Below are 16996 nucleotides of genomic sequence, written 5' to 3'. Positions count from 1 at the left end.
GATGATTATTTATTACCCCAAAATATTATTATAATTTTAGTTCACATAAAAATGTAAAGACTTTTGAACTCTTAATGCCATATAACCATTAAAACCTTTGTAGTTTGACACGTTGCACTTCTAGAAATCTAAAACACCTCTATGCAGAGCCAAAGCATGGGATCAGATGTTGCCGTGGCAACACCAGAGGGTACCTCATCAGTCTCCATGACCTCTTAAATGTCTGTGGCCTTTATAAAACGAATGAGTCAAAAACTGTATCATAGTGCTTGTGTGTGTGTGTGTGTGTGTGTGTGTGTGTGTGTGTGTGTGTGTGTGTGTGTGTGTGTGTGTGTGTGTGTGTGTGTGTGTGTGTGTGTGTGTGTGTGTGTCCTTTAAGGCCACAGCTTGTTGGTAAAAACTGTGCAGTACAGTAAATGTGGTGAACTAGATGGCTGCCTGAAGCTACTGGTGGTACACAAAATTAAATCAAATAGTTTAGGTGCCTTGAATGCTCACTGCATATACACCTGTGGACTGCATGTCCACAGGTGTATATGCCGTCATTTGATGAAAAATAACATAACAATAGTACTAAGCAGTGATGCAGTGTTTGATGTTTTTACTTAATAATGAATGCTGATGCATCCAACACTGCAATATATTAAAAAGTTAGTGTATATACAGTAGTCTTAGTATATATATGTATTTGTATGTAATATGTAGAGAGTAAATAATACACAGTTGCATAAGTACAACATATAAAAAAAGAAAGAAAGTCTTTTTATCCTTCCTGTGGGCCCGTTCCAGCATGGATCAGCAGTGTTGTACGTCCTTCTCTTCCACCTCTGTACTGAATCACACAGACAGCGACACAGGTTTTTGTGCAGTATATAGGTCAGTGTGCGTGTGTCATAATCTGCTGCTGTGGTACCTTATTCTTTGCTGTTCCCCTCATTGTATCACTTCATTGCTCCAATATCTGCTGTTCCATTGCTACTCATCGAACCAAATTCACATCTAATGTTTCCCGAATTGCTTCCGAAATCTTCCAAGACGGCTCAAATCCTGTTTCCTGTTTGTATCTGGAAAATTAGGAAAACTAACCCCTGGGTACATGCAAGTGGGCACAATAACTGTACCAGTTTTTTGTATTACACTGAAATGCTGAAATTGGAATTCAGTTGTGTTCAGCCACTATGTATGTGTTGAGGACAACAAATAATAAATAAACAGAATATAAATTTGAATATGATCACAGACTAAACTGAGTGCTTTGGCCTCAAGGTTAGTGACACAAATACTAGACTTATCGTACTTCAATGTAGCTCAGGTCCACAGGTGTTTTCTGCCAAACACAAAAATGTTAAATAGGTCTGCATCTATAAACTATGGATCACCTAACGTCACATTTCGTGACATAGGTTTCTCCTCCTAAATCTGGGATCACACGATTCACATGTCTCATTAACCTCAAGACCAGTTTAACACATTCACAACATGTAGGGACCTGCAGTTATGCAATAATTGTTTTTTCTAAATACAAAACAGCCCGCCTGCCACCTCCTGCATTAACTAAAAGAAGAGAATAAGTTGGTAAAATGGATTAATTGTATCTTGATGGGGATCTCGCAGATAACCAATGAGCGCCCTCTCTCCGCCTCTCGCTCTCTCTCCTGTGGGAGAGATATTTGACGTGGCAAGTGGTCCGGACATGACATAACTGCACATCATCTCTCCTCCTCCTTCTCCTCCTCCTCCTCCTCCTCAGCTCAGTCACCTACAAGCATCTGCAGGTACTGGTCCTGGAGCAGGGCGAGTCCTGGTCCGCGATCTGAACCAGGGAAAATAATGTGGCTCATTGTGTTGGCCGGTCTGCTTCACTGCGCCTCCACCTACGATGTGGATCTGAAGAAACTGGACGGGCTGGCAAAAGCGAGGGTGGAGGTACGTTAAGTCTTCTTTATCTCACGCTGCATACATGAAAGTAGGCTGAAATATATTCACAGCGACGCTGGGACGGAGGTTACGAGTACAGTTTCTGAATCACATTTGCTTAAATGTGTGAATGGATGCGCTTTATTTCTCAAATTTCCGTGTTGGGCGCATGCGTGAGTGATTCTTCCAGGGGAGTGGATAAAGCTGTAGTAAACTGAGTGGTTCTTTATCTGTTTATGGTACCCAACCTATGACTCTGGCTGTGTGGGCTGTAATTCGCATTTTATTATTGTAATAACCATAAAACAAGAACTATAATTTGATTCGCTGGTCATTTTAAGATGGAGAAGTGACTCAGAGTGTATTACAGGAGGCCGGAGTCCTGCACAAAAGTTTCTGAAACTCTGCCCGTCTTTTTGTGAGAAACCATGGAGTTTTTCCCCCCAGGGGGTGTCACCCAATGACCAACTTGCCAGCATCAAGGAAGAAAAGCATGTTATCTGTTGCTATTGTTGTGTTAGTCACACCTACTACTTTATACCTAAGGCTCAAATTTCTGCAAAAGTGGGTTAGGCATCCTTCCCAGAGGCCTACTTAATTCAGTGCTCTGTCCAAAAAGGTGCAACGTTGCAGTGATACAATAACATTAGAGAGAACCCGAGGCAGAGCTGCAGCAAAGGAGCTGCTGTGAAGTGGAATACTGTGAAAGCCACATTTCAGTAGCCACAACATGTCAATTAAATATTTTCCTTAATCCTGGTAGAAGTATGATAACTGCTTGTAACACTTTCCTGTATCTTATGTTGTGTCTCTCTCCAGACCTGTGGCGGATGACAGCTGAACAGGCTCAGAGAGGTAAGCTACCCTCTGTTGTGTAACCAACAGAAACAAAACTTGAGCGGACAGCGCACTGAGAGCTAGTGTCAGATGCGGACTGAAGCCTAATCCTTATCTGAAAGTGTTTGCCATTTGAAAAAAACGTTTTATGTTTTACATCTAGGGTTTCACATAATCCCTGACAGATCTGTCACTGAAACCAGCCCTGAGTGAAAAACACTAATCCCCCATCTCTGTCTACAGGTCAAAGCCTTTGTGATCCAGGATATTCCTCTTTAGTATCCTTTCATTCAAGTACATTGCTGTTACTTGTTCTTCTTCTTCTGTCCATGAGTTGCCACCAAAAACAGCTTTTTGTCTCTGTGCCAGTCCTTGACTATCACTACCTCAGCCATAACCTGGTGATGAAGCACATTCCTGGGGCTGACCCTGAGCTTGTCCTCCTGAACCACTACTTTGAGGAGCTGGATGTAAGTCCAGTCTTGTTTGCCATATATGTATTTTATTGTATTTTTTGTTTATTTTGCAATATCTGAAAGCCACTAATGTAGAGTCAGGTGGTCATTTTTTTGGTTGGTTCATCACAAAGAGCTACCCCTCTCACTTAATAAAAATATTGAACTGTGTAGCTTTAACTTTTCACTTCATAATTAATGCAAATTCTAATCATGTTGAATGTACCATATAGTACAATTTTTCAAGCAGTATTAACAGTGACAGAAAAGTATGTTTACCAGGGAATTATCCTTTAACCTGTGTGCTTCCTTCACAGCGGATTGCTCTGTCTGACATGACTCGCTCTGAGATTAATGAGCTGCTGGGGAAACTGGGTTTCTACAAGAAGGCTCAGCCTGAGGACGAGGTGCCAGAGGAGTTTCGCTTCTCTCCTGCCAAAGACAGCCCGTTTAAAGATGAGCCGGCTTACAAACCCTCTACTTCTTCTCTTGCCACAGAGAACACCTCCTCCGAGCCCAACGCAGAAGTCAAGCACACTGACCTATAACCCATCAGAGTGGAGAAACGTAGGAATATAACAGTACCACTCTTCCCCATAGCTGCTCCATGACCAGCTGGTTAATGCAGCTCATAACAGAAATGTTTGTCACTTCAGAATAAGGCCAGCAGATCATGGATCAGCCCTTGGGGAAGGACACAATCTTAGCATCAGCAAAAGGCCTTTTAAAAGTCCACAGTCTGAATTTGCACATATTGTTATTGCTGTCTGTTCTTTTCTTTTTTTTTTTTTTAGCATTGATAACCCAACAGAGTGCTTTTACTCTCCACACAAAGACTGGAAGTGTGTTTGTTATATTTTGTTGTTTGGCCCATTATGTGTCAGTTGTCTTCAGGATCTTCACCTCTCCCGAGTTCTCTTGTGTGTCCAACTGCGTCCTACCCACTTTGAAAATTAATGAAGCCACAGGCCGAAAATCGTCCGACTGGCCTGAGGCTGATGCTACATGCTCTGGTGGGCTAGACTGATGCACACAAGGGGGTTCAAGCAAAAGGGTGGTAAAAGAAGAAAATAATAAAATATTTGAAAAAATAATCTCTTGAATGTTTTTATGTGTATTTCCAGTTACACTCCAAAGCTTAAATTTGCCAGATTGCAGGATTTCCCGTAAGAGAAGAGTGAGAATAGAGTATGAATATACTGATGTTTGACACTTTATAGGAATAACTGAGTGTGAAATAAGAAAATAAGTGTTTTATGAGGCAGGTGAGAGCAGTAATCCCCCCACAAACGCATTCGTCTCTCAAATGGTTTAATTGTTAATTCACATTTAACTGTGGTGCACAGAAACATGAAATTACAAGGTGTTTAAGCTTATATACAGCAGTCACTGCTTGGTGGAAGGTATTCATTTTTCAGTTGGCAGCAGTGGAATAATTCTCCGATAAATTTCTCTAAATCTACTGACACAGAGCTTTAACAAATAAGTTTCACCAAAATCAGCTCTGAAACCAAATTTTAGACATCTTCTCAAAGGAATCTTAATTTTACAAGCAGAATAAAAATTTTAAATCAAAAAATTTTCCTTAGCTTCATGTTGTAAAATATACAATTGGCAGCTATGTTCAGTTATGATTACTCACGTTTAAACTGAAAGCCGGCTTTCATCAGGCCCATGAACTTGTCCAAAAAGTGACACCAATTTTGTTTCACAAAACATAGTTATAACTTGAGCTTACTGACTTACTTTAAACAAAAACTTTTGAAATTATAATGTACACACGAAACAAAATAAAAAATGATATATATCCCCAAAAAAATATCTATCCAAGCATAAATAAGGAGCCCTCTAAACGAGCTGTGTGTGAGTGTGTTTGGCAGGGTGTGGCAGTGATGCTGGGTGACGATGGCAGCAATGCGAAGGGTTTTTTTTTGTACATATGCTGTTAGTCAAGCAGTGAGAAACATCAAGTAATAATACAATTCAGCTGTATGATATCAGCCTGCAACCCACTCCTCTAGTGTTTTTTTTTTCCTATCTGTATAAAAAAAACCTGAACTGCACATATTCTAGATTTTAAAATAATATTAAAATGATATACAGGAGGGGTGCAATGTTCAAAAAGTCTGTAACATGTTCTCAGTAGCACTGTAGAGTTCAGAAAGGTCAGATTACTCAGCGCTGGACTCAAACATAAGAACAGCAAAACAATGTTGAGTCCATTTGAACAATGAAGAAAGAACATCCCTGTGCTTGTGCATTAAATAGTAATATGCTTATTGATTATTTCAACATGAGAATGATAATAACTTAATAAAGCAACCAGAGTTTGATAAAAACGAAAAAGTACCAAAGTGAAGATCAAATAATGCATCATATATTGGACGGGATATATGTTTCTTCGTCAATTACGAACAGCAATGATAAGAAATTACAATAATTACAAAAATGGAGCAGAGAAAATGTAGGTATAAATAATTTAAAAGGGGAAATGCTATTTAAAAAATATTTCTCTTTTTTCTCATGAGGTGTTTTTCAGCACACTAGTGTAGTGACACAGATACTGTATGTTAAATATCACCTGATACAAAACCGAGTTTGACTACAAAAAGTAAAATATCTAAAACTTTAAAGCTTAAAAGGTAGTCTCATAAAAACTTTGGCGCTCTCTTGCTAGAGAAAGGTGGGATATGTGTTGACAATGTGTGTCCAGATGAGAACTAAAATAATGAAAACACATCACCGCTGCCAACATAGATAATAAGCAAACTGACACACAAACACACACACACACACATTGTCCCCAACTTCTCCATCAAAGATGTGCAACTCTTGTGACCCAGCCTATCAGAGTGGTGGCGGTCATCAGGTGACGATGGAGCAGGGGAGGGGTCAGGGCTGGTGAAGGTAAGGGGAGTGGGGAGGAGGGGGGCCTGTGAGCTCACTGAGCACAGGTCAGAGGTCACAGGACCGACCCATGGACATCTCGTATCTGCGCAGGTGGTTGACCAGGGACTGTACGTAGGTGAAGACACATTTGGAGTCGGGCTTGTTACCCATGATCATCATGTCCTCCACTTCCAGCAAAGGCATACAGTTGGCATAGGTCCTGAGGAACAGGCATATGAGACAGTGTGTATGAGAAAGACGAAGATGAAGAAACAGGAGGGGAGAGGACCACAGATGGAGCTGGGAGGAGGACATTCTCTTTAGATTTCCAAACCATCATGTTCAGTCATGATTAGTCATAATAAATCACCCATGAGGTGAAAAAGAATAAAAATGTAGTGTTATACACACACACACACACACTTCTGCACGGACAAGCTCCAGCTCTATGCTTTTTCTTTTTTACTTTTCTTTTTTTATCCTTTTTGTTTTCCTTAAACCTTTAAAATGTTTCCTTAAACCTTTTAAGTCCTTAAAAAGCTATTTCTGAGTAAACCTCACTGATGCAATGTATTTCAATAAACTACTTTAGCAGCAAAGGCCTCCCATGTGAGTGATGCAGAGAGTGACCACTGGGTGGCGTCATCTCCACACACTGTAAACCCTCTGAGACATCTTACACAAACAAAGAGCAGAGTAACGGGAACCGCACAAGGGTAACTCTCTTGCACGAGAAGACAAATGTCAACAACATTAAACCAGTTTTGTTGTTTAAGGAAATGCAGACATAGGTCATTCTTCACTTTTCTATTACAATATCTTTAAAAGGGTTTACAAGCCAAGTGCATAAACACCTGTAAACTCGCACTTGATAAAAAGTAAGTGGACAACACAGCCTCTCTGTTCTCTGCTTTGTTTCTTAACTCCTCTGTTTGAAACATTGTGATACAGCAGTTCCTTTTAAAGTGCTGAGCTGCAGATGGTCCTGGCTGTCTGCCTGGGCCATAGTCTGGTTATGCAGAAATGCACACATGGACACACGCACACACATACCATGTTTGGTACTTTGGACATCAGTGGCTTCAGATTAACATGAGGGATCAAATATCCAAAAGCAGCCGCTACAGGGATTTTCCGAACCACCACGTTTGATATAAATCTTATCAGCTGGTAAAAACATGCACTTACACACACTCAAACACACACGCATCCACACTCTCCACCCCTTTACGTCTGTCAGAACCAAAGTGTGGTTCCTTCGTACGCTTGTCCCCCTCTCTCACCATGGGTTTGGTTTTAGGTGGGGTGCAACTCTAGGAGGAGTTTTTGGTTTTAACCAGGCCCTTCGTCACCAGACCCCTGTAGAACTCCTGCAGGTACGTGTACACACACTTCCAATCTGGCTCGCGCATCTTCACCATGTCGTCCACATCCAACAGCTGGGGACAGTCCACTAGTTTCCTGCGGCCACGCCGGGCAGTGGCGGGGGAAGAAAAACAGGGAGGAGGACAGAGAGAGGAAGGAAAGGAAGACCCAAACAGAGAGACACAGAGTAGAGGACAGGAAGGACCAAGAGCGAAGTACAGATAATAAAAAAAAAGGGAGAAGGAACAGGACAGAGATTGTGGACAAAGTGCAGAGAAGACAGGAAAGAGGAGGGGAAAAAACAGATAAAGCAGTGAGCAGCCAAATGTCAAAGATTCAGTGTGAAATGATAGAGAGAGAGAAAGGACACAAAAAGAAACAATAACATTACATTCTCTGTGTTCACAAATATATCCATGAGTTGACATGCTTCATGAACATTCATACATACACAAGTCAAAACAAAATGTCAAATGAGCGTCAGGTGATGCTCATTTAGCCTTTTTGTTTGTTGTTGTTTTTTTTTTTGTGCACTAGGACAAGACACCATTTCAATACAACTATGTTCTGTCACATAAACAAGACATGATGAAAAAAACAACAAGGATTAAAAATAAAATAAATAAACACAAAGATACATTCACATGGTGACTCTAAAACACACACTGGTGCACAAGATGAACTGTGTGTGTGACAGTGTGTGTGTGTGTGTGTTGGGATTCCAGATAACAGCAAACTGTTGGGATGGTCGGGAGTGCCTGGGGAAGTGAGTGACAGTGCAACACACAGAGGTGGAAAGACGGGGGCTGTGGTTGGGTGACAGTCCAGTGTTGAGAATATAAATCATTACTCTAAACATCAGCATGGACATTTATCCTACTGGGAGCATGTGAACATACACACACGCACACAGAGGTGAGTGGGTGGGTGGGCAGGGGCATCACAAGTGAGAATGCTGTGATGCAAGGGGGATGAGAAAGAGAAGAGAAGAGGAGAGAAGGAGGATTAAGAATAAAAAAAGAGGGATAAAATATCGGAGGCGCAGCCCAGAGTTCGTCTGTTTTTTTTTTAACCTGGTGGTTGTTTGGGGAGGTTTTGCTCACGGGTCTCTGGTTTAGAGCAGATGTAGGGTGTCACACCAGTTACTCATAGTAGAGGACAGATGGAGAGTGGAGGTTTAGAGGTGGAGTTATTAGAGTAGTAACGGGGCTCTCTCAGCCTTGAGGGGGCTCGATACACCTGGGAGAGACCTGGGAGAGAAAGTCAACACTCGGACATCAGTCGAGGAGCTTCCATATGTTCTGGGTCCGTCTCTGTGCTTCAGGCTCAAGCAGGTGTTGGTAAAGAGCAACACTAAATAAAAGCTATGAGTGGATTTTACAGAGAAATGAGAAAAGGATGAGAAAATCTGTCCAGCGCAAAGAAAGGCAAATGTGTTTTTTGGGCTGGGAGCAGTCCACAAAAACCAAACGGAATAGTCTGATTTTGGGTTTTCACACCATGACAGCCTCAGCTGAGAGATAATGTCTATATCTTTGAGCCATGGAGGAGAACTAAACCTGCAGCACCTTCTTCCACCTTGTTTCTCCGCATATTCTTCACATTTTCTCTGCCTATCTTTACACAAACGAAGGTTCATTGCAGTTGGTTTCTCCAACAACGTCGGCTGAAGCTCTCACTTGCAGTCAAAGCTTAACAACACCCAAACCAATGTGAGTAGTGCATGTTACTAGGACAAGCATGTCTGCTACGCGTTACTCACTCTGCAGTGCTGAAGGCCACCTCAAAGTTTTGCCTGCGGTTGCTGGGGCTGAGGGAGCTGTAGTCAAAGGCTTCAGGGAAGAAATTGTGCACCAGGGCACAAAACGCCATGCCATTGCTCCAACTGGATGAAAAATTCTGAATATCCACATGCTGAGGGAGAAGACAGAGCAGATATGGAGGCAGTGACAGATAAGTGATGGAAACATTCCCTGAGACGGACAACATTAGCTCATCGTATCTTGTTGTAACAATCGGGTTCAGCTCAAGCATTATTGGCTGGCATTAAAGAAGAGCACTCAACACACAGTGTGTTGCTGTGGCAGGTTGGCTAACCTCATATGAGCGGGTCTTGGCACGGCACCAGTCGAGCAGCATCTGCTTGATGGAGTTTGCGTTGGGTACACCAAAGCTGGTGGAACGCTGAACCTTGTTTACCTTGGCGACTGCCTGGTTTCCAGGGCTAAAAGAAAAGTCAGGTTTGTGTTAATATTTACATGCTTTGACCTGCTCCTTTTCTTTCTTTGGTAACACTACCTCTCTGTTTATCCTTACCCGCCTCCCTCCTTCTCCAGCTTCTCTATCATGGCTTTGCGGGCCTGCATGGCAGAGGTCTTCGGCAGAGTCTGAGCCCTCATCAGCTCCTTGCGCCTCTCCGCCTGCCTTCGCTCCACGGCAGCCAACCCGCCGCTGCCGCTGCGGGTGGATGTGTCATCCTCACGATCAAAGACACTGAGGCAGCGACACGTACAGCGGGTTAATTTGTGAAGGTGCAGGGATTTTACATTTCGTGCAGTTATTCTGCTGATGTGTCATGACCCACCTGCCCACTTTTTTGCTTGTGTTAGAGGAGGAAGAGGAAGAGGAAGAGGTGAAGCTGTATGATTTCGACTGGACTGTCCCTCCTGAAATTCAGACAGAATTGTGTCATGGTAAACCAAAGCACATAAAAATAATATTGACAATGAGACTGTAATAATTATATAATGACAGTTTCGCAAGAAAGCCACAAAGCAAAATAAAGTAATGACTCACTATCTGTTTTCTGCACATAACTGGCCTCAACCACAGTGCTGCGTGATGATCTGCTCCCATCATCTGAACACACAAACACACAGGGTTAGTGTCCTAGTAACAAAGTTAAGTAATTGTGTTTTCTTTTACATTCTGTTAACTGCTATCTTTTTCATTTTTCTGTTTTCTCTCCCATGATGTCTTTTTGTGACTCGGGAGGATGAAGTTCAATAACGGTTTAAATAAGGTAACAGAGAAAGAAAGTACCAGACTGAGCAAAGCGGTCTGTCTTTGTGACTTGACTGAGCGTGGAGCCATCTGCTGACTTCTCCACCTTCCTCATCACCACCTCTCCTGCTCCGACTCCAGCGCGACCTTTCTGCGAACGCTCTTCTCTCTGCTGCCGGAGCTCCTGCAGACGGGTCTCGCGTTCCTTTTCTCTCTGGTCTGGGGTGGGGGAGAAAAGAGGTTAGCAGAGAGGAGGGATGAAGATGTGGAGGGGAAGGTGGAGAGATGATGTCAGTGGAAAAAGAGGAGGAGGAGGATAAGAGGTCCTAAACAAACTGACAGCACCTCATCTGACTGCCACAGAGATGGATTAAAAAGAGGGCCTCCAAATTTGAGACGATGCATTTCAGGATTCTTTCCACAGTACCGTAAAATTCCTCCGAACAGACAAACACCCACAGGTGGGAGGCTTGCGGCTGAGCCAGAGCTGTCGAGTAATATGTGCTGCACAAACATCACAGATTAAAGAGAGCAAACACACTCAGATCGTCCCGTGTGAAAGGCTACACCAAGTTCAGCACCTGCACTGTTACCTCCAGCTTCTATCTGACATGTACATGTATTTAAACATACCATGCAGTGTTAATCTGGATCCATTCTTAAACTCTCTATTTAGTTATGTCTGATATTTTTTCTTGTATCTGAAGAGGTCAGGGAACTAACTTGAACCCTTTTATGCTCGATGCGGAGAGTAGACTCAGACTGTCAGCTCAATGCAACCAGACGCCTGGTGAAACCATATGGTAAGTGATCACTGCAAAACCAGAATATGCTCAGTGTGGTAGATGTTTCAGTAATGATGTTGCAGCACACTGAGGTGAGTGTGAAACACTCCATGAAAAAAAAAAAAAAAGATTCATGCACGTTAACAAAACTGTCAACATATCTGTCATCATCCACCGCAGAGGTCTGAGAGATGAAATGTTTAAAAATTGTAGTGGTCTGACAATGACAGGATGGTGCACACAAAAAGACAAATGCAGGCAAGTATCAACTGTTAATGCACACTGCACACCAACCTGCCCTACCTATTTCCTCTTGAGTACATCCCAGCATGGCCTCTGAGGGCAGAATGGATAGAAATAACGTGGGAATTGCAAGTTTGTTGAAAATTTGTAAAGAACAGACAGAAAAAAGGTAATAATAAGAAACTAAATGTTGATTAAACCTCATTATAATGAGGCAGTGTGTCCACCTTTCATGATTTGAAAGAAAGCAGAAGTCATGAAATATTGAGTGGAGCAAAAACTTTCATGTGGTTGGAGCAGCAGATTTTTGTTCATGCTGTTACCTCTCTTTCTCTTGCGAAGGTCTCTCATGGCTGCACGGATCATCTTCCTCTCCTCAAAGTCTTTTGACTCATCGAGCTGTGGAAAAAAAAGAAAAAACACACACATACACACGGAAACAATGAGAGGTCATTCCCCACAAAAAGCCAAAGTGGCATGGCTCTATTTATGTATGCAGTTCCAACAATGTGCATACACACAACTCTGAGCTGTGACTTTTAGCTGGTGAGATTTAGTGTTGATACACGAACTTTCTGCATGACTGACACTGCTGTATTTGGTACTAAGTGGTGCTTTTAAATCTAAATCATCCAGAATTATAACTTGGGTGTGAAGTACCATTTTGTCAAGGAGCTCTTCATCCTCGATAGCAGCCAGCTGTTCAGCAGTCAGTTTTCCAGAGCGCTCGTCAGGTTTGGCCAGAGTGCTGGAGCCATTGGGGATGGCTGGGACTTGACACGCCATCTGTACAGACGGTCCAGCTGAAAACACCGGCTCAGAGGCCATAACAGGCTCTGTCTCCATCTGCACATAACACAAACACACACACACACACACACACACATACACATACCATGAGCAAGAACATACATATGCAACAGGACACAATGTGGCATTTATAAATCTCAGACAGCACAGACTTTGGAGTTGCTGTCTATGTTCATTTTAAAGGAAAACTGTTACCATTAGCTGGATATGTGCCAACTGAAAGTTCGAGCAAGCTGGAATCTCCTAACCTGGAGCTTAGGTTTTATGTTCTGTAGTTATGAAACCAGGAGGAGAGAGAACTGAAGCTTGTTGACATTTAGGACCTAATAGGCACAAGAGGATTTTAGGTTAAACACACTGCACCCATAATAGGCCTGAGTGTTTGAAGTAGATTGCAGAGTTCACATCTTTCCCTCCCTCTAATAATCTCTTTTTTCTCTCTCTTTTTTTTTTTTTAACAAAGACTCCTCACTCACCATATGCCATCATTTCTTCCACTCCTCTACCTTCCAGCCACACTAGAGAGTGACAATAAGCAAATGAGAGCAAGAGGAGACCTGCCAAGTTAATGTTCACTTAGCTCATAGAGTGTGACTGATACATGGAGTGGCTAAATGATACTGAGTGGCGGCGAACCACGAGTTTATGTGACAGGTATGGTACACCACTAAATGTCTCTAAGATGGGAACAATGCATTAGCAGATATAAACATCCAAAGCCATCCTTTCTGGGCTGTACAGCACACCACGGATAGACTGAGGCGCAGAAGTAAAGAGGAAGCAGAGCACCGTGAGAGCATTTTAAGTCGTAAAGGTTAACCTGGCTATTGAGCAGCATATTGTGAGTGGCCATAAATCCTACAGAAAACACCTCTTAAATGTTCATATGCAGCTGAATGCCTGTGGCAGACTATAGGCTCTGGTTGTGACTTCAATGCTTTTGTTGTAACTGAGTCTAGAGCCAGATATAGCTCAGACAGCTGGCCCCGTCCCTATCCACGCTATCTACCCTATCGGCCCTCCTCTCCATGGGTCCAGCTGGGCCAGGTCTCACCAGGGAGGGACTCTGCCCAGCACAGCCACAGAGCTGTGTGATCACGGGTGGCCCCTGGTTTTAAGACTTTTCTGGACACGGAGTTCTGACCCATGGGACAGGCTGGACTGAGAGGCACTTGACTGACCAGGAATGTTTTGGGACACAACACAGCCAAACAAGGGCTCTGAGTCAGGCAACGAGGGAATGTGTGTGGGGTGAGAAAATCCCAGATAACCTTAGCACTCCAATCATGTTTAATTCAGTTTCAAAATATTATTCAGCATCTGATTCTCTGTGGCATAACAGTTTTTCTTTCTGTTTATTATTTTCTCTCTTGGGAGAAGGGCTACAACCTCTTTCTGATTCACCACCGACGCTTGCAATAGTCTCCACCAGCAGCATTATGAAGCTGACAGGGGAGAAAGAGCTGGTACTGAACATGGACGCAAGGAAAAAAAACAATCCGATAAGGTCACCCCTCATTATCACAATCGTTTAAGAGAAGACCAGCACCTTTACAGGAGCAGCTGATTGGCAGACCCAGCTGTCTTTGCAGGATTAGACAGGAATACGAACTCTGGCCAGTTGAATAACTGTAGATAATGCCACAAACACTCAATATCCCTCAAAATGTCACCAGTGCACATGTAAACACTCCCACCGGGTTTGTTATGGGATTCCAAGAATGACTAAAGCAAACAAGCCAAGAGAAGACAGCATGTGCATTGATCTCTATATTAGGACTATAAGACCTTTAATCCCTTTCCTATTCTGAAGCCAGACACGTAAAGCCTTTTCATTTATGACTCCTTTTTTAAAAACATCTAGTTCACGTTCCTGTCAAAGTGAATGTTATGGATGGCACTGCTACTGCTAAAAAGTGGTCCTTATTTTCTCCACCAGGAAGTGTATTCACTCAACAGGACACTTGCATGCAGACACACACACAGACACACACACACACACACACGCGAGTGACAGCCAAGACACAATCAGAAATACATGGTGCTACAGGACTGGAATACCTCCGTGACAGATTACAGTGAAGTCCTACACATAAACACAATGTGTCAAAAGTGACTGACAGCTGAGATGGTCAAGCTTTTTTAAAATGCAGTGAGGGCAAAATGGGAGATCAAAACCAATGGACAGCTATGACAGATGGGACAGTAGGTCAAGAAGTACGTGAGAAGGACACCGAGTGTGAATAGCATGTAAAAAGACAGCTGATTCACAGGTATTGTCAACACTGGAACAAAAGACATTCCTGTTCTATAAGCAGCTTATCCGAATTAAAAGGGGTCATGATCTGAACCATTAACAGAGAGCGGTACCTCGCTGTGGTTACAAGAAATGTTTGCCATCAGAGCAGGAGCAGAGAGGGAACGGCGGGTTGCAAAGGTGGGTGGATGAGGGACAGGCGAAGGCTCTGAATTCTGAGGTGTGCTTGTCTCAGTACAGTCTGAGTCCAGGGGACATGACATGGTTTCCTGGGGTTCCGTTGATGGAGTATCCAGATGAGTGCTAGTTGGAGTATCCTGGGGTGCACTGGATGGCGAATCTTGGGAAGTGCAGGATGGAGTATCATGTTGTGCTTCAAGTGCAGTGTCCGGGACAGTGCAAGCTGGAGAATCACTGGATGAAGTTAGAGAATCACAGAATGCAGTTGTGGTGTCACAAGGAAGTGAGGATGAGCTGTCCTTGCTCGGCAGTACATGGAGTAAGGGATCAGGTAGACCCATTATCTGGCACAGGGCCTCCACTTGCCTCACCAGCCTTTCTTGCTGAACCCTCAGCCTCAGGTTCTCCTCCTGCAGCCTGACAACAGCCTCGGCCACAGGAGCCACCTGAGCTACCGCCTCCTCTAAACGGGCATCCACTCGCTTCCCAAAGGCCTGCAGGTCACTGTGGATTTCCCCAACTGCACACCGTAGTGTTACTTCAAATTTCCTCTCGCAAAACTGCTCTCCTTCATTCTCAGCTTCCTCCTGAGCGAGCAGATCACCGATCACCTCCTCCAGGCCAGACTCGGCACAAGCACTATCTGGGCTGCCCAAAGCCTCTGGAGCCTGAGAGGCTGGGAGGAAGTCCAGATTCACCCCAGGCATGGCCAGACCAGCTGCACTCAATGTTACACTGGTCAAAGTTCTTCCAGTTTAAATCCACTTAAGTATCCCAAAAACTTAAGTTAGGGTGTTAGATGAGAGATGGCTGTGGCTTTTGGCTCAGAGGTGAGGGTAGAGGGTGCCTCCCTGACTGTCTGTCAGAGACAGACAGTCAAAACAATGCATGGTCTTTATACCCCCAGCAAATCTCCCCTCTTTACTGGCCAACACCCTGACAGCCAATGAGCATACAAGAAATCCTGTTTCCCAGGCAGCAGTAGCTCCACCTCCCTATTTCCAGGTGCCGTGGACATGTCTATTTATCTCCTGCCCTGCCATTATTCCACTGAGACAGTCAGTCCTGGGGCACTGGTGGAGGCCAGAGGGGGAATGGTGGTGGCAACAATTTAGAAAACTCGCCCCTCCCTCTTTCAACTTTCCTTTTATTTAGAGCCCTTGTCCTTCACACCTCAACTGGCAGGCAACGAGGGGTTTAGATGAGGCTCTAGACCTGGGATGAGTTGAAAGGGCTACACATTAGTGTTTCACTCCTCTTAATGTTACTTTCTGACAAAATGCAACTGAGTCCTGACTAATCAGGTCAGTTGTGCTGAATGACAGTGATTTAAGGCAGACCCCCAGAGGGAAGATCAGTCCATGAAGGACAAAGTGTTTGGGGCCATGACAGAGCAGACTGGGTGACCAGTGAGGATGAGCTGGGGCCCAGTTCTCCACAGCTGTGGGTAAGGATGTTAGGAAGGGTATCGCAGTCCATCCAAGATTTTGTTTTAGGCTTACTGATAAAGCAGCAGGTGTCTAGCTGCTGCTCATGTCAAGTGCTTTTGTGTTAAATTAAGAGCTCTCCAAGAGCGCTGACAGAAGTCTGTGGGCGTACCTTGTACTGTAAGATCCTGAAGTATATCTTTTAAACGCCTGCTGAAGATTTATTGGCACATGACAGTCCACGCAGAAACATCAAATGGTACTGTACATGCTGTTTCTCTGAATGCACTCTGATTAGAAGCATAAGGCTACACATGACAAAATGTGATAAACCTGTAATTCTTGATGACATGCCAATGCATTACAAGCATTAAGATGTTTCTAAAAAAAGCAGAAGACTTCGCTGTGAATATCTGCACCTAAAAAATATAATGCAGTGATTGTATAAACATTTTTTTTTTTTTATAAATACCAACCTAAACACTAAAACACATACACAGAATGTGCGAATCATCTGAGATGAAAATAATCAGGAATGGCCCTCAGTGGAGAACAATGTGACAAGGGGCAACAGCGGTCTCTCCTGGGATTTACAGGTAAGAAAAACAGTCGCCAGGAAGAATCTGGCCTCAAGGGAGAGTGGAGACAAATGTGACTGGCAGCGGGGAAAGTGGGTCAAAACCCAAGAAGGACATGACTCGACTCTTACCATGCATCAAAGCACTAAAGCACTTTAACAACAGTAAAGCAACGTGATGCGTGATGAGAAAGAGGGAGCCTGACAAATATAGACTTCTGCTTGCATAGAGGTCAGTATTACTGATTATT

The 16996-nt window shown here is 43.5% G+C and overlaps 2 protein-coding genes across 3 annotated transcripts in view; one reads left to right on the top strand and one right to left on the bottom strand.

Moving 5' to 3' along the window:
* Positions 1–1733: 1733 nt before the first annotated feature.
* selenom (selenoprotein M) lies at positions 1734–4274 on the top strand. The gene is made up of 5 exons (XM_041042032.1): positions 1734–1926; positions 2737–2772; positions 2998–3032; positions 3146–3224; positions 3527–4274. Exons 1-5 carry the CDS (start codon positions 1831–1833, stop codon positions 3755–3757), a joined length of 477 nt encoding a protein of 158 aa, XP_040897966.1. The 5' UTR covers positions 1734–1830; the 3' UTR covers positions 3758–4274.
* Positions 4275–4484: 210 nt separating this feature from the next.
* smtnb (smoothelin b) overlaps positions 4485–16996 on the bottom strand; it is a 47574-nt gene continuing 35062 nt past the window's right edge. Inside the window, exons 11-21 of one of the 2 annotated variants that reach the window (XM_041042030.1) lie at positions 12155–12340; positions 11818–11893; positions 11555–11587; positions 10506–10685; positions 10260–10322; positions 10048–10129; positions 9780–9956; positions 9561–9687; positions 9226–9377; positions 7382–7559; positions 4485–6318 (exon numbers count right to left, since the gene is read on the bottom strand). In XM_041042030.1, coding sequence (XP_040897964.1) covers positions 7412–7559; positions 9226–9377; positions 9561–9687; positions 9780–9956; positions 10048–10129; positions 10260–10322; positions 10506–10685; positions 11555–11587; positions 11818–11893; positions 12155–12340 — 1224 coding nt within the window. In that variant the 3' untranslated portion in view covers positions 4485–6318; positions 7382–7411. The remainder of the gene's footprint in view (positions 6319–7381; positions 7560–9225; positions 9378–9560; positions 9688–9779; positions 9957–10047; positions 10130–10259; positions 10323–10505; positions 10686–11554; positions 11588–11817; positions 11894–12154; positions 12341–16996) is intronic. The other variant, XM_041042031.1, reaches the window with a different exon arrangement.

The sequence above is a fragment of the Toxotes jaculatrix genome, chromosome 7, assembly GCF_017976425.1.
Source record: "Toxotes jaculatrix isolate fToxJac2 chromosome 7, fToxJac2.pri, whole genome shotgun sequence".
Lineage (NCBI taxonomy): Eukaryota > Metazoa > Chordata > Actinopteri > Toxotidae > Toxotes > Toxotes jaculatrix.
This window is presented reverse-complemented; position numbering and strand designations above follow the sequence as displayed.